Source organism: Sphaeramia orbicularis, unplaced genomic scaffold (assembly GCF_902148855.1).
Source record: "Sphaeramia orbicularis unplaced genomic scaffold, fSphaOr1.1, whole genome shotgun sequence".
In the NCBI taxonomy this organism is placed as follows: domain Eukaryota; kingdom Metazoa; phylum Chordata; class Actinopteri; order Kurtiformes; family Apogonidae; genus Sphaeramia; species Sphaeramia orbicularis.
The window spans coordinates 147,614-163,748 of NW_021941569.1; the positions used below are offsets into that span (position 1 = coordinate 147,614).

The 16,135-nt window shown below is 45.3% G+C and overlaps 1 protein-coding gene across 1 annotated transcript; it reads left to right on the forward strand.

Annotated features, from left to right (window-relative positions):
* The first annotated feature begins 405 nt into the window (after window positions 1–405).
* LOC115416136 (ceramide glucosyltransferase) lies at window positions 406–10,516 on the forward strand. Its single transcript, XM_030129856.1, has 10 exons — window positions 406–793; window positions 3,545–3,689; window positions 6,127–6,229; window positions 6,315–6,416; window positions 6,497–6,609; window positions 7,954–8,132; window positions 8,344–8,430; window positions 8,712–8,819; window positions 9,039–9,117; window positions 9,290–10,516. The coding sequence occupies exons 1-10, from the start codon at window positions 696–698 to the stop codon at window positions 9,458–9,460; spliced, it is 1,185 nt and encodes a 394-aa protein (XP_029985716.1). The 5' UTR covers window positions 406–695; the 3' UTR covers window positions 9,461–10,516.
* Window positions 10,517–16,135: the final 5,619 nt, after the last annotated feature.

Here is a 16,135-nt window from a genome sequence, read left to right on the forward strand (position 1 = left end):
GTATTTCCTTCAGAGGGTTTTGGGTTCATATTCATGCATTCATCGCAACAAAATCAGATCTCTGAGGCTTCACATATCTCACCCATTGCACACAAAAAAAATCCATCTTCAAATTTACACTAAGTTTTTCTTTCCATCCTGTAAATTCCCATCATTATGTCTATCCAATAATGGTTCATTTTTGGGCATTCCCAGAATATGTGGAAAGGAGTGGCCATTTCATTAGGTACACCCAGCAGGAGCAGCTGTTTAATACTGGCCATTAAACTGAAATAAATGTTTGTAAAACAACAGCAAAATTTCATATTTCTGTTTATTTCAAAAGACAAAACTAAAACTTCCAAATGTTCAAAACTCAGAGGAAAATAAAGGCTTTTATTTTGAAGCTGTCCGGAAGTGCCCCTCCCCGCCGGTTGGTCAGCTGACCGTCCGCCGGTCTGCTGACTGTCAATCCCTGAGCCTGCTCCGGTACTCGGACCGGGACTCCAGTATCTCCGAGCCGAAGCTGCTCTCTGTGTCCGGACCCGTCACCCTCTGAACGGACCCGCAGCCCGGAGCGTCGGCCTGACCTCCGCCGGGCTCGTCGCACTCCCAGCCGGTCTGATTCTCCGTCTGTGTCCGCTCCCTCCGGTCGGTCCTCGGTCTTCTGAGGCCGGTGTGAGGTCGGCCTACTCCCCCCGGCCCCGCGGAGCAGCATGGCGGTCCTGGATGTGGCCATGCAGGGCCTGGCGGTGTTCGGCTTCCTGCTGTTCTCCGTCCTGTGGCTGATGCACCTCATGTCCATCATCTATGTGTGAGTGAGCTAACGGGCTAACAGCTAACGGGCTAACAGCTAACGGGCTAACAGCTAACGGGCTAACGGCCCGCCGCCTGCGCTTCCGCCTTCATCTCCGTCTCTTGTCACATTTTAATGTCAGTTCGGAGGAGAACCGCACCGTCAGACCGAGTCTCCGCTAGTCTCCGGAGGTCTGACAGCCGTTCAGACCCGGTTCTGTGTGGGGCGTTTTCCTGCTTTACCGTTAGCCCTTTAGGTAGCTACGTCAGTCGGTACTTCCGCTAATTTGGGACCCGTCTAACCTCTGGAAACGTTTATTAAAAATCGTTTATAAACGCTTTAACCCTTCGCGTCTCCGTGTGTTTCAGATCCAGACGAAACTGGGTTCGGGTCAATATCTCAGACCCAACACCGGTCCGGTTCGGATGGTTAGTGTTAGCCACTTGTTTCCCGTTTCCGTTTTTGGCCCAAAGCCGCTGCCTGTTGGTGTTGATTGAATGTGTTTCGGTGACCGTTCACTGATGGTTCCAGTTGATAGACGGAGCTCAGAGCAGGGCTGAACAGTCACATTTAGATCCGCGTCTGTTTAGCCCTGAATATGAGAGAGTCTGACACGATGAGCCCCGTTTACATCCAGTTCTGACAGAGAAACACTGGATGAGTTTAACCCTGATGATTCAGGTCATTACAGTCATAGTATTATTATTATTATTATTATTATTATTATTATTACTATTATTATTATTATTATTATTATCACTGTCTTTAAGTCATGATTGGATGAATTTCAACATGTTTATGACGAATGGAAACGGTGACATATGAAAACTGAGTCTGCAGGTCAAAGGTCAGCAGGGCTTTGTTTACTGTTCACTGATTCTAAACACATGTAGAGTTTGTACAGGCTAAACCTGGTCTAAACCTATTGTAAACCCAGCCTAAAACCAGTCCAAATCTGTGGTAAACCCAGTTTAAACCCAGTGTTTCTGCTGTTACCACCACACCATACATTTGATACAAACAATCATCACTGTCGGATTAGACTTATTTTACTTTTGTATAATATACAGGGTGACCCAAAAAAACGGGAACTTTTTAACAATCCAATAAAACCAAGAGTGATGGAAGAAAAATATTTGATTCATAGTAACTGAAACCTTAAACCATGCCATTTAAGAAACAATGATGGAATGTTCATGTTTTAAATTCCTTCCTGTAGATGGCGTCCTCCTGTACCAATGCATTCTTGAAATCTGCTGTTGAGATTCCTCACTGACCGCTGCAACATCTCAGCTGGGATACTGGGAATTTCATCCTGAATTCTGTGTTTGAACTCATCCACAGTTCTGGGTCCAGTCGTGTACACTTTACTCTGAGATAGCCCCACAAGAAAAAATCACAAATGGACAAATCTGGCGATCTAGGGGGCCAGGGAACGTTACCGAATCTGGAGATCACATGGTTGCCGAACAATTCTCGCACAGCTACCAGTGGTTCCTAAAATGGGGGTGTGTTTACTCGCTCAAGGTCACTGTCTCGCAGTGCTGCCACTGCTCATGTCTGACAATACGCACTTCAAAAAGTACCATTTTTTTGGTAGTAACCATTGGTAGTAACCATAGTAACCATTGGCGGCTGTGCGAGAATTGTTCGGTAACCGTGTGATCTCCAGATTCGGTAACGTTCCCTGGCCCCCTAGATCGCCAGATTTGTCCGTTTGTGATTTTTTTCTTGTGGGGCTATCTCAGAGTAAAGTGTACACGACTGGACCCAGAACTGTGGATGAGTTCAAACACAGAATTCAGGATGAAATTCCCAGTATCCCAGCTGAGATGTTGCAGCAGTCAGTGAGGAATCTCAACAGCAGATTTCAAGAATGCATTCGTACAGGAGGACGCCATCTACAGGAAGGAATTTAAAACATGAACATTCCATCATTGTTTCTTAAATGGCATGGTTTAAAGTTTCAGTTACTATGAATCAAATATTTTTCTTCCATCACTCTTGGTTTTATTGGATTGTTAAAAAGTTCCCTTTGTTTTGGGTCACCCTGTATAACAGGCCTTGAGGCTGGTTTTGGGGGGGGGGTTTGATGCCCCCATAAACAAAGGTCCTGCCCCCCCCCCCCCCCCCCCCCCGCCAAATGAAAGTTTGTGAAGTTTCAGCAGGTCGGAAAAAGGTAAAGGAGGAGTTTGACTTTGCTCGTTGTGTTTGACTCGTTTTCCGCTGTTGAACTGAATTCACAACAGAACAAGAAAAGCACTCTGAGCACAGACCTCCGCCAAGACAGATCTGCCCCCACCCCCCCACCTGATCACCACCAAAATTCAATCATTTCTTCCTTTTTCCAGCATTAACATTTCCTGAAAATTTCATGAAAATCCCTCCATAACTTTTTGACTTATCTTGCTAGCAAACAAACAAACACACACAGCAGTGATCATAATACCTCCTGGTGGAGGTAATGAACAGATGAACCATAAAAAGTGTTATCTCCGACAAATGTTGTATTTTATGAGACATTAAGTATTTGATCTGTTTGTCAAATGTCCTGTCAGCTCCTGTTAATCGTCCAAACTGATCAATATGTTTGTGTCGAATTCAAACCAACACAAATGTCAGATTTGTCGCGGTTTGACTCGTTGAACCATCGACTTCAACAAACGTGTGTGACGAGATGACCTGCTAATGACCTGTGTCCACCTGTGTCCCCCTCTGTCCACCTGTGTCCATCTGTGTCCACCTCTGTCCACCTGTGTCCACCTGCAGGCGTCTTCACCTCCATAAGAAGAGGTCAGAGGTCAAAGCGTCGTTCGTTCAGTTGGCTGGCGTTTCTCTGTTGAAGCCTCTGAAGGGCGTCGACCCCAACCTCATCTCCAACCTGGAGACCTTCTTCACCCTCGACTACCCCAAGGTACGTTTACTGCCCCAAGGTACCCTTAACCCCCCCCCCCCCCCCCCCAGGGTACAAGAGGGCATGTGTTAGCTCAGATTGGGTTCTTTCTATTGGTCTAAAACACAGTAGAGTAGAGGAAGTGGGCGGGGCTCAGAGCAGCAGAGTGCAGTCAGTGAGAGAGACATGGAAGATTTGTATGACTTTTCTCAGTGTTTTAGTGGAGAATTCTGTAAATATTATATATAATAGTGATAGTCCAGTTTGAGAGTGTTCTACTAGTGTGATTTTGTAAAGTTTTGCTGTTTTCTCTGCGCTTTTGTGGTTTGTATAGTTGATTGATAGTTGTATATATGTGTAACTCTTCTCTAAACGTCTGTATATTTGTACATATGTGTAAATCTATAGTCAGAGCTCTGCAGTTCATACACAGATCCAGTGTGTGTATTTGAATCGGCTGATGGATGTTTTTATCAGTGAAATGAGCGGCTCTGTCTACAACTAGACCCAAAGTGAACACAGACTATCAACTGGATCCAAATGAGAAAAAAGAACCAAAAAGAACAAGAAGAACATAGACATACAGTGATCTAGACCAGGGGGTCCAACCCTGGTCCTCCAGGGCCAGTATCCTCCATGTTTTAGATGGATCCCTTTGGACTGGAAGAGGGAAACATCTAATACATACAGGACAGTAGATCTGGAGGACCAGGGCTGGACCCCCCTGGAGGACCAGGGTTGGACAACCCTGGTCTAGACCAACTACAATGTATGAACACATGGAAAATGGTTTAAAGTTTATTTCTATAATCTCATAAAGTTTCTTTATGAACATTTACAGTTGTTTTTCATAATAAATATCCATCCATTTTCTTCCTCTTATCCGGGGTCGGTAACAGTCCAAGCAGGGATGCCCAGACTTCCCTCTCCTCAGACTCCTCCCTCTCCTCAGACTCCTCCCACTCCTCAGACTCCTCCCTCTCCTCAGACTCCTCCTCTAGCTCTTCCAGGTGGACCCAGAGTCTTCCCAGTCCATAGTCTGTCCAGTGTGTCCTAGGTCTTCCTCAGGTCTCCTCCTGGTGGGACACTTCCAGAACACCTCCTCAGGGAGGAGTCCAGGAGGATCAGACCCAGATGTCTGATCCTCCTCAGCTGACTCCCTCGATGAATTTATCGTAAATATGATCAATTTAAATAAAAAACCCACATTGTTTCTACACATTTATTACATGTACCAATGATAATTAATGGATAGATACTGAAAGTTCAGTTGTTCCTGAAAAAGGTGCAAAAGAATGAGCAAAGCAGACATTTTCTGACCCTTTTCTAGTCAACCAGCCGAAATAAACGTGGGCCTGTTCTAATGGGAGTCCTTAAAGGGTTCATGTGGACGTAAATGCAGCTCCAGTTCTAGTTTGGGTCTCAGTTGTGTTCAGTTGCCTCCTGTTGTTGCCCCGTCCCTCCTGTCATTGCCCCGTCCCTCTTGTCGTTGCCTCGTCCCTCCTGTCGTTGCTCCGTCCCTCCTGTTGTTGCTCCGTCCCTCATATCGTTGCCCCGTTCCTCCTGTCGTTGCCTCATCCCTCCTGTCGTTGCTCCGTCCCTCCTGTTGTTGCTCCGTCCCTCATATCGTTGCCCCGTTCCTCCTGTCGTTGCCTCGTCCCTCCTGTCGTTGCCTCGTCCCTCCTGTTGTTGCTCCGTCCCTCCTGTTGTTGTTCCGTCCCTCCTGTTGTTGCCCTGCCCCTCCTGTTGCTCCGTCCCTCCTGTTGCCCTGTCCCTCCTGTTGTTGCCCTGCCCCTCCTGTTGTTGCTCCGTCCCTCCTGTTGCTCCGTCCCTCCTGTTGTTGCTCCGTCCCTCCTGTTGTTGCCCCGTCACTCCTGTTGCCCCGTCCCTCCTGTTGTTGCCCTGCCCCTCCTGTTGCCCCGCCCCTCCTGTTTTTGCCCTGCCCCTCCTGTTGTTGCTCTGTCCCTGTTGTTGCCCCGTCCCTCCTGTTTTTGCTCTGCCCCTCCTGTTGTTGCTCTGTCCCTGTTGTTGCCCTGCCCCTCCTGTTGCTCCGTCCCTCCTGTTGCCCCGTCCCTCCTGTTGTTGCCCTGCCCCTCCTGTTGTTGCTCCGTCCCTCCTGTTGTTGCTCCGTCCCTGTTGTTGCCCCGTCCCTCCTGTTGCCCCGTTCCTCCTGTTGTTGCCCCGTCCCTCCTGTTGCCCCGTTCCTCCTGTTGTTGCCCCGTCCCTCCTGTTGCCCCGTCCCTCCTGTTGTTGCCCTGCCCCTCCTGTTGCTCCGTCCCTCCTGTTGTTGCTCCGTCCCTGTTGTTGCCCCGTCCCTCCTGTTGCCCCGTTCCTCCTGTTGTTGCCCCGTCCCTCCTGTTGCCCCGTCCCTCCTGTTGTTGCCCTGCCCCTCCTGTTGCTCCGTCCCTCCTGTTGTTGCCCCCTCCAGCTCTAACTGCCCCTCTTTTACCCCCCTCAGTATGAGATCCTGCTCTGCGTCCAGGATCAGGACGATCCTGCTGTTGACGTCTGTAAAAAGCTTCTGGGTAAATACCCCAACGTGGACGCTCGGCTGTTCATCGGTAAGAGGACGTGCTCGTGGTCATGTGACTCACCTGTGTACTGTATAATCTGCGGCTAACGTTCACTGCTCTCTGTGATTCTCAGGTGGGAAAAAAGTGGGGATCAACCCCAAGATCAACAACCTGATGCCGGGCTACGAAGGGGCCAAGTACAGTTTAGTGTGGATCTGCGACAGCGGCATCCGAGGTACGACAACGCAAACGAACGCCACTTTAAACTGAGGACCGCTAACAGCTGCGCTAACGTCAACTGTGTTTGTGTGCTAGTGAAACCCGACACCCTGACAGATCTGGCCAATCAGATGACGGAGAAGGTGGGATTGGTCCATGGTTTGCCGTATGTGGCCGATCGGCAGGGCTTTGCCGCCACACTGGAACAGGTACGGCTCCGTTTATCGCATTTAATGGAATGGAAGAGTTAGTGGCAAACGCCGACCCTCTGGTGGAGGAACAGCTAATGCTAATCTGATGTGGTGTGTACTGTTGTCAGCACTAACACTGTTGTAAAGATAGGGTTAATACCTGCCCATGCTAACAAAGCACAGGCTAGCATTTAGCAGCATAGATGCTAATACTGTGTGCATGGTTTCTGCCTGCCTTTCCTCTGCACTGAGTGTGTATATTGCAGTGTGTGTGTGTGTATTGCAGTGTGTATGTGTATATTGCAGTGTGTGTGTATGTGTATATTGCAGTGTGTGTGTATATTGTAGTGTGTGTGTGTGTATTGCAGTGTGTGTGTGTATATTGCAGTGTGTGTGTGTCTTGTACTGTGTGTATATATTGCAGTGTGTATATTGCAGTGTGTGTGTGTGTGTATTGTACTGTGTGTATATATTGCAGTGTGTGTATATTGCAGTGTGTGTATATTGCAGTGTGTGTGTGTGTGTATTGCATTGTGTGTGTGTGTGTGTGTGTGTGTATTGCAGTGTGTGTGTGTATTGTACTGTGTGTATATATTGCAGTGTGTGTGTGTGTATTGTACTGTGTGTATATATTGCAGTGTGTGTGTGTGTGTATTGTACTGTGTGTATATATTGCAGTGTGTGTGTGTGTGTATTGTACTGTGTGTATATATTGCAGTGTGTGTGTGTGTATTGTACTGTGTGTATATATTGCAGTGTGTGTGTGTGTATTGTACTGTGTGTATATATTGCAGTGTGTGTGTGTGAATTGTACTGTGTGTATATATTGCAGTGTGTGTGTGTGTATTGTACTGTGTGCATATATTGCAGTGTGTGTGTGTGTATTGTACTGTGTGTATATATTGCAGTGTGTGTGTGTGTATTGTACTGTGTGTATATATTGCAGTGTGTGTGTGTGTGTGTATTGTACTGTGTGTATATATTGCAGTGTGTGTGTGTGTGTATTGTACTGTGTGTATATATTGCAGTGTGTGTGTGTGTGTATTGTACTGTGTGTATATATTGCAGTGTGTGTGTGTGTGTATTGTACTGTGTGTATATATTGCAGTGTGTGTGTGTGTATTGTACTGTGTGTATATATTGCAGTGTGTGTGTGTATTGTACTGTGTGTATATATTGCAGTGTGTGTGTGTGTGTATTGTACTGTGTGTATATATTGCAGTGTGTGTGTGTGTATTGTACTGTGTGTATATATTGCAGTGTGTGTGTGTGTATTGCAGTGTCATTTCCCCACAGTGGGCTCAGTAAAACCTTATCTTATCCTTTACCTTATGATGCTAACAGATGCTAACCTTTGTCCAGGTGTACTTTGGGACGTCCCACCCTCGCTCCTACATCTCCGCTAACGTCACAGGGATCAAGTGTGTGACGGGGATGTCGTGTCTGATGAGGAAGGACGTGCTGGATCAGGCCGGCGGATTGGTGGCCTTCGCTCAGTACATCGCAGAGGATTATTTCATGGCCAAAGCCATCGCGGACAGGTTAGCATGTTAGCATCAGCAGCTAAGGTGGGAAACATGGTGACGTTTGGCTGAAACGGGAACGTCCGGCTGTCGTAAAGGTTCAGTTTCAGCCCAGATCACGTGACCTGGTGATTCTGGTTCTACACTAAACCTGACCCGGTAGTCTTGGTTCTGAACCTGACCCGGTAGTACTGTTCTCACTCTAATCACTTCCTGTTTGTTCCGTCAGAGGGTGGAAGTTCTCCATGGCGACGCAGGTGGCTCTGCAGAACTCGGGCTCATATTCCATTGGCCAGTTCCAGTCCCGTATGATCAGGTGACTGCACATGTCTGAAGTTCTGGTTTAACTGTTGATGACTTTAATCTTGGGTTTAGTTTGGGTTGGATTTCCCTTAAATCAGTCGTAGTTCTGGAGGTTTTCAGGTTCTGTTTGGACTGGGCAGATAAAGGTCAGATGTTAGAACGACTGATGTGTCTTCTAGAACCACAGTTTTTACTAAAGGTCCATTTTTCAGTCCAGGATGGGTTCTGATGGTTCCCCGTGTTCTGCTGTGTCTTATTGTGTTCTACTTGGTTCTGTTTGGCTCGGTTCTGCAGATGGACCAAGCTGAGGATCAACATGCTTCCTGCCACCGTTCTGGAGCCGGTGTCCGAGTGCTTCCTCGCCAGCCTCATCATCGGGTGGGCGGCCCATCACGTGTTCAGGTATGAGCTGGTACCGCCCTCCAGCCGTCACATCCACCAGCACTGGTACCTCTGGTACCGCTGGTACCACTGGTTCTATATGATTTATAGATGAATGGAGGTGAAAGCCATCAGCTGTTAACGTCAGTAAAATAATCTGAAGATATAAACGTTGAACCAGACAGTGTTCACATACGTGAGGATGGAAACACGTCACTGTTGAACTGTTGTGTGTTCCAGGTGGGACATGATGGTGTTCTTCATGTGTCACTGTTTGGCCTGGTTCATCTCTGACTACATTCAACTCACTGGAGTCCAGGTGAGATACCACCGGACCTGCTTTGGGCCCGGTTCTGATGGTTCTGGTAGATGTCTGGATCGGTTCTGGTCAGCTGATTATGGTCACTGTTGCGTGGTTCTGTTCAGCTGGTCTTCATAAATGTTGCGTGGTTCTGGTTCTGATGGTTCTGGTGGTTCTGGTTCTGTCCCAGGGTGGACCCCTGTGCTTCTCCAAGCTGGACTTCGCCGTGGCCTGGTTCATCAGGGAGTCCATGGCGGTCCAGATCTTCCTGTCGGCGCTCTGGGACCCGACCATCAGCTGGAGAACCGGGCGGTACCGGCTGCGCTGCGGTGGCACGGCGGAGGAGATCCTGGACGTGTAGTCACCACGGCGACCGCGGGCCCCGCCCCTCCTGCCGTCCTCCAATGAGCAGACAGACTGAATCATGTGTTTTTTATGAGACAAACTGAAGGTGTTTTAAACTATTTATGTTCATTTTGGTGCTAAACTGAAAACTGACGCCACAAGGAGCCAATGAGAGCAGGAGGAACCACGGAGGCGGGCCTCGCACTGAAACGGACTCTGCAGTCGGCCAGTCAGGAGGCGGGACACAACCCGCACACCCTGTCCTCTGATTGGCTGCTGGGTTTCCTCCGTCGGTCCGAGCTGAAAAATAAACTGTGACAAAAAACGAACAAGAAGATGACGCTTCGATGTCCAGGAGACTTTAAAACCACGGACGGGTCCAGAGGAAAACGCAAAGAAAGAGAGTCGAAAACAGGCGAAAATCCACCGCATCAGGAGTCGATTATTTCATTCTGTGGACATGAACGGGTTCCGACGAAGCTCGTTTTGTCCAAATGTGACGAACGTGTTCATAATGAAGTTGTTAACTCACGGTGACGACATAACGGCTCCGAAAATATGTCTGTTTTCAGAGTTTTATCGTTTCCATGCATCGTCTGTTCTGATTGGCTGATTTTTTTAAATTATTATTTTAAAAGTGTGTTCGTCAAATCAGCATAAATTCAAACGAGTCTGAATTTATAACCAACGCGGACGACGACGACAAACAAGCGTACTTCAAAGAAAAAAAAAATCAACCAATGAGAATAGAGCTTCGTCATGACTCTGACCTGAAAATAAAACATCGTATAAATGCGATAAACTTTTTTTTTTTTTTTTTTTTTGGCGGGGGGGGGGGGGTTCTGTGGCGAAAACACATTAAAATCGCATCCAATGAAATGTCCAGTTGCCATGGAAACGGTCAGACTCTACTCTGCCCCGCCAAAGTAAAATACACAACCATTTAAAACGAGCACTGAATGAGTCTAGTATTCTGTACCTTTAACGAAAGTTCGCAACATTTCACGATCCACAAACATTGAATTACAAAAAAAAAAAAAAAAACAGGACCAAAAATCTTTCAAAAGAATCCGTGTTTAATCTGAAAACTGTGTGTGTGTGTGTGTGTGTGTGTGTTTTCTAAAGTCGTGTTGCTTCGTTAGCCGTTAGCATAGCTGCTGTGGTTTGGTTGATGACATCATCAGTGTGTCGGACGAACCCAGTTCCTGTTGTCCAATCAGATCTGTAGAATCTCACTGTTTATTGTTTTGTTCTTTTTTATTTGCCAAACCTGCTGTAGTCACAAACCGGCCAATCGCATTTGAGGATTGTGTCACCACAGGAACAATAAAGTTTTATCCAATGAAAACAAAGCTTTGATGTGGAGTTTGTTAATGTGACAGGAAGTACAAGAAGTGGGCGGGGCTAGGTAATGGCGCACAGCTATTGGTCGGATTTATTTGGTTTTAATTAAATCCTTCATTTTTGTTTACATCCATATGTAGAGTTTTTCAATTTCCTGTTTTCAACAAATAGGACATTAGAGAAAAAGAAAATAGTCAGTCATGAACATTAGGAGCATTATCTATAATCATCCAGTTTTTATTGATTTGAATTTTTTTTCCCCAACTTCATTGAAAACCTTTGTGTACAATACATAAATTTTGAACAAGCAAACAACATGTCAAAAAGGAAAAAGCATTTGAGCAAATAAGCTTATAATTGTATGAAAAAGTAAATAAAAATAACAGATTTACCAAAAATAAATAAATAAATGCAACAGTTCAGTCAATATTAAAGAGCTGCTTTTAAATATCTAAGCTGTTAGAGCTTTTTTTATTATAGATAAATTCTAAAGATTTAATATATTTTTCAAATTCCAATAGGAAGATTTTTAAATTGGGGTGTGTTTTGGTGTATTTATTTTTGTGTATATGACATTTTTCAAGTAAAATGAACAAATTTACGACAAATTCTAAATTGTGAATGTCATGTTTAAAATATGTCATTACATTTTGGGATGTCATTATCTTTTCATTACTTTAAGTTATATTTTTCAGTTTTGGAGATTTGAATTGAATAGTTCAATGCTTCATGGACCAAGTGACAGAGTTCCCAAATAAATCTGTTTTTGAAAGCTCCGCCCCCTCCTTGGCTCCGCCCACATGTTCTACTCGTTAACCCTTCGTTGTTAAACCTGCAGGTTCTGTTTGATTCGATGGTTTTCACAGACGAAGACTGAGCGGCCGGGGTCGTGACCTTTGAACCCATGTGACCTCCATCGTCACGTATAACCCACCCAACAGTACCGTCTGTGCTCGTACTACACACCACCGGTGGGCGCCGTCCCAGCTGCAGTGCATGCTGGGATATCTGTCCTGTCTGTGTTCTGACCTCACATACGCAGGTTCACACTAACGTCCTGCACTGTTTGAAGCTGACGCTGCCTTCAGGGGCCATCAGGATCATGGTTCTTTCAGAACTGCTAGTGTGTTGCGTTCAGGTGCCTTTGTTGTTGTAGTGAAATAAAAAATGGCTGAAACACAGTTGATACTTGGACAAAAGAATTTAGAACGCGTTAATTCATCTGATCCAGCATTTTGTTTAGTTTTTTTCAAATTGCTTGTTCTCTAAATGTGTAAAACCCTCCACTAACAGCAGAGCGTTAAAAAAAACACTGTTTATCAGTGGCCATGAAGTACTCGTTCTCCGCCATGTTGAAAAGATCAAAGGTTAAATTCACCTTATGGATCTAAATGTTTTCCCAGTTCTGCAGCAGAAAATACGACACGAGGAGGCGTTCATGTGCACTGTAGGAGTTAAGAACTAGTATTTACCGTAATTCACAGCGCACGTGAAGGCAGCATCAGTATGGAATTACAGGAACAACCAAGAAGACTGTTACCATGGTTACCATGGTGACTCCCACCCTGTACGTGGTTACCATGGTGACTCCCACCCTGTATACCTGGTTACCATGGTGACTCCTACCCTGTGTACGTGGTTACCATGGTGATTCCCACCCTGTGTACGTGGTTACCATGGTGATTCCCACCTGTATACGTGGTTACCATGGTGACTCCCACTTGTATACGTGGTTACCATGGTGATTCCCACCTGTATACGTGGTTACCATGGTGACTCCCACCTGTATACGTGGTTACCATGGTGATTCCCACCCTGTGTATGTGGTTACCATGGTGATTCCCACCTGTATACGTGGTTACCATGGTGATTCCCACTTGTATACGTGGTTACCATGGTGATTCCCACCTGTATACGTGGTTACCATGGTGACTCCCACCTGTATACGTGGTTACCATGGTGATTCCCACCCTGTGTATGTGGTTACCATGGTGATTCCCACCTGTATACGTGGTCACCATGGTGATTCCCACTTGTATACGTGGTTACCATGGTGATTCCCACCTGTATACGTGGTTACCATGGTGATTCCCACCCTGTATACCTGGTTACCATGGTGATTCCCACCTGTATACGTGGTTACTTTGGTGATTCCCACCCTGTATACGTGGTTACTATGGCGATTCCCACCTGTATACGTGGTTACCATGGTGACTCCCACCCTGTATACGTGGTTACCATGGTGATTCTCACCCTGTACACGTGGTTACTATGGTGACTCCCACCCTGTATACCTGGTTACCATGGTGATTCCCACCTGTATACGTGGTTATTATGGTGATTCCCACCTGTATACGTGGTTATTATGGTGATTCCCACCTGTATACGTGGTTACCATGGTGATTCCCACCCTGTGTATGTGGTTACCATGGTGATTCCCACCTGTATACGTGGTTACCATGGTGATTCCCACTTGTATACGTGGTTACCATGGTGATTCCCACCTGTATACGTGGTTACCATGGTGACTCCCACCTGTATACGTGGTTACCATGGTGATTCCCACCCTGTGTATGTGGTTACCATGGTGATTCCCACCTGTATACGTGGTCACCATGGTGATTCCCACTTGTATACGTGGTTACCATGGTGATTCCCACCTGTATACGTGGTTACCATGGTGATTCCCACCCTGTATACCTGGTTACCATGGTGATTCCCACCTGTATACGTGGTTACTTTGGTGATTCCCACCCTGTATACGTGGTTACTATGGCGATTCCCACCTGTATACGTGGTTACCATGGTGACTCCCACCCTGTATACGTGGTTACCATGGTGATTCTCACCCTGTACACGTGGTTACTATGGTGACTCCCACCCTGTATACCTGGTTACCATGGTGATTCCCACCTGTATACGTGGTTATTATGGTGATTCCCACCTGTATACGTGGTTATTATGGTGATTCCCACCTGTATACGTGGTTACCATGGTGATTCCCACCTGTATACGAGGTTACCATGGTGATTCCCACCTGTATACGTGGTTACCATGGTGATTCTCACCCTGTATACGTGGTTACTATGGTGATTCTCACCCTGTATACGTGGTTACTATGGTGACTCCCACCCTGTATACCTGGTTACCATGGTGATTCCCACCTGTATACGTGGTTACTATGGTGATTCCCACCTGTATACGTGGTTACTATGGTGATTCCCACCTGTATACGTGGTTACCATGGTGATTCCCACCTGTATACGAGGTTACCATGGTGATTCCCACCTGTATACGAGGTTACCATGGTGATTCCCACCTGTATACGTGGTTACCATGGTGATTCCCACCTGTATACGTGGTTACCATGGTGATTCCCACCTGTATACGAGGTTACCATGGTGATTCCCACCTGTATATTTTTGTTCTGTTTTTCTGTTTTGTTCTGTTTTTCCTCGGGTTCTTCTTGGTCTGAATGTGGAACCTAAACAAACATAATAAACCACATTTGAATTAAATATATTTTAATAGAAAAAAAGAAGATGAAGCTCAACCAATCACAGCTCAATACACACACACACACACACACACACACACACATAAATACGCACACACAGGTGTGACAGGTGGGCGGGGCATCCAAAGCATTTCCTGTTTCATGTTGTACAGTATAAATACATTCATGATTAAAAATCCCCCAAAACATACGAAGAACACGACAGTGAACCGAACCCGGACACGTACAAAACAAAAACCAGCAGAAAAATAAGGCACAGAAGAAGAAGTTCATCCAGATCGCAGCTAAAAGTCCAAACAAAGGAAAAGGACAGACAGGTGTTTCAGCCAATCAGACGGCAACATTCAACGCCAATGGGAGGAGCCAAAAGTCTGTGCACACGGTCAGAGTTTAGAACCCAAAGAAAATAAAAAAGTGACAGTGAAAACGAACGGAATAAATAATGTCGGACATTTGACACAAACTGGAAACATGCAGATCAAATATGAACGAAAACAAACAGGAAAAAAAAAAAACAGGAATCAGTCGTTCTTTGATGTTTCTGTTTCAAAACAAAAGGAAAAGTAATGTTTTTTGTTTTTTTACTGATTACTTATTGATCATCCTGTTTCCAGAGGCGTCCCACAGGGGTCAGTGTTGGTTCTGGTCTGACCAGGTCTGCACGGTCCTGGTGGTTCTGGTTCTGTCAAATGTTCAACACGTACAAGACAAACGGACGACGTATGAATACGAGCAGATGTTTAAAGCAGTGGAGGACGGTCGTCATGGTGACAGTTAGGGCTGTAAGAAAATATCAGTTCTGCAATATATCGCGATATTTCATTTCACGATACTGTATGGATATTAAAAAGTACTGTATGGATATTTTTAGGTATTTATTCAAATGCAGATATTGTGGAGGTTCATTTTAGTTTTTCTTTTTTGTTTCTATTTCATTTATTCTTATTTCACACTCTTTTATTCAATAATGTTCGTTCCTTTGTTTGGATTGAACTCAAATCCTGTTCTGATGTTAGTTGTGAACTAATAGAATCTGAACATTTGAACAGGATCTGAAACTGGAATGTCTGGAAAACACAATTTCAGTTTGAACACAGTTGGAACATTTGCTGATAGAACATTAGATCCTGTTGGGATCAAATAAAAATGTGTTTAGGATTTGTGCAGATTTCTGCTGGAATTCAATTCTTCAAGGAAAAAATCCTTTAAAAAAAGAAACAAACAAAAAATTGCCTTTTTAACAGTATCATGATATATCGTATTGTGGTCCTAGTATTGTGATTTGTATCGTCAGATTCTTGCCCTAGTATTGTGAATTTGTTCGTCTTTCCGTGATTACGAACCTGAACAACTTTGAAGCGTAGAGCTGCAACCGATTAATCCATCAGGTGTTTGAAGTCAATGCAAAAAGTCTCGATTTGATTAATCGACTCGAATTGATTGAAGGGAAATATTCTATGTCAGTTTTCCTGAATTGAAGCTTCTTTGTGCGTCACAATAAGCGTCCGTGTGAAACACAACAGTGGAACCAATGTTTAACAGCAGAGAAATGAAGGAAACAAAGCTGAAGATTCAGGAGAACTGTGGCTGAATGATTTTTTTTGGGTCAGGTTGAGTCGATTAATCGGTTGCAGCTCTACTGAAATGTGTTTGTTTCCGTCCCAAACCCAAACCGTCACTCAGGCCTTTTCAGAATTCTGTGCAGCCACAGTTTGGACGCAGCAACAACAAACACGGAAACGGCTTGGTCGCTTCGTGCGGCTGTATGGAATTCTGAAAAGACCTGACTGACAGTTTGTGTCAAGGTTCTAATAGTTTGGATTTTTCATT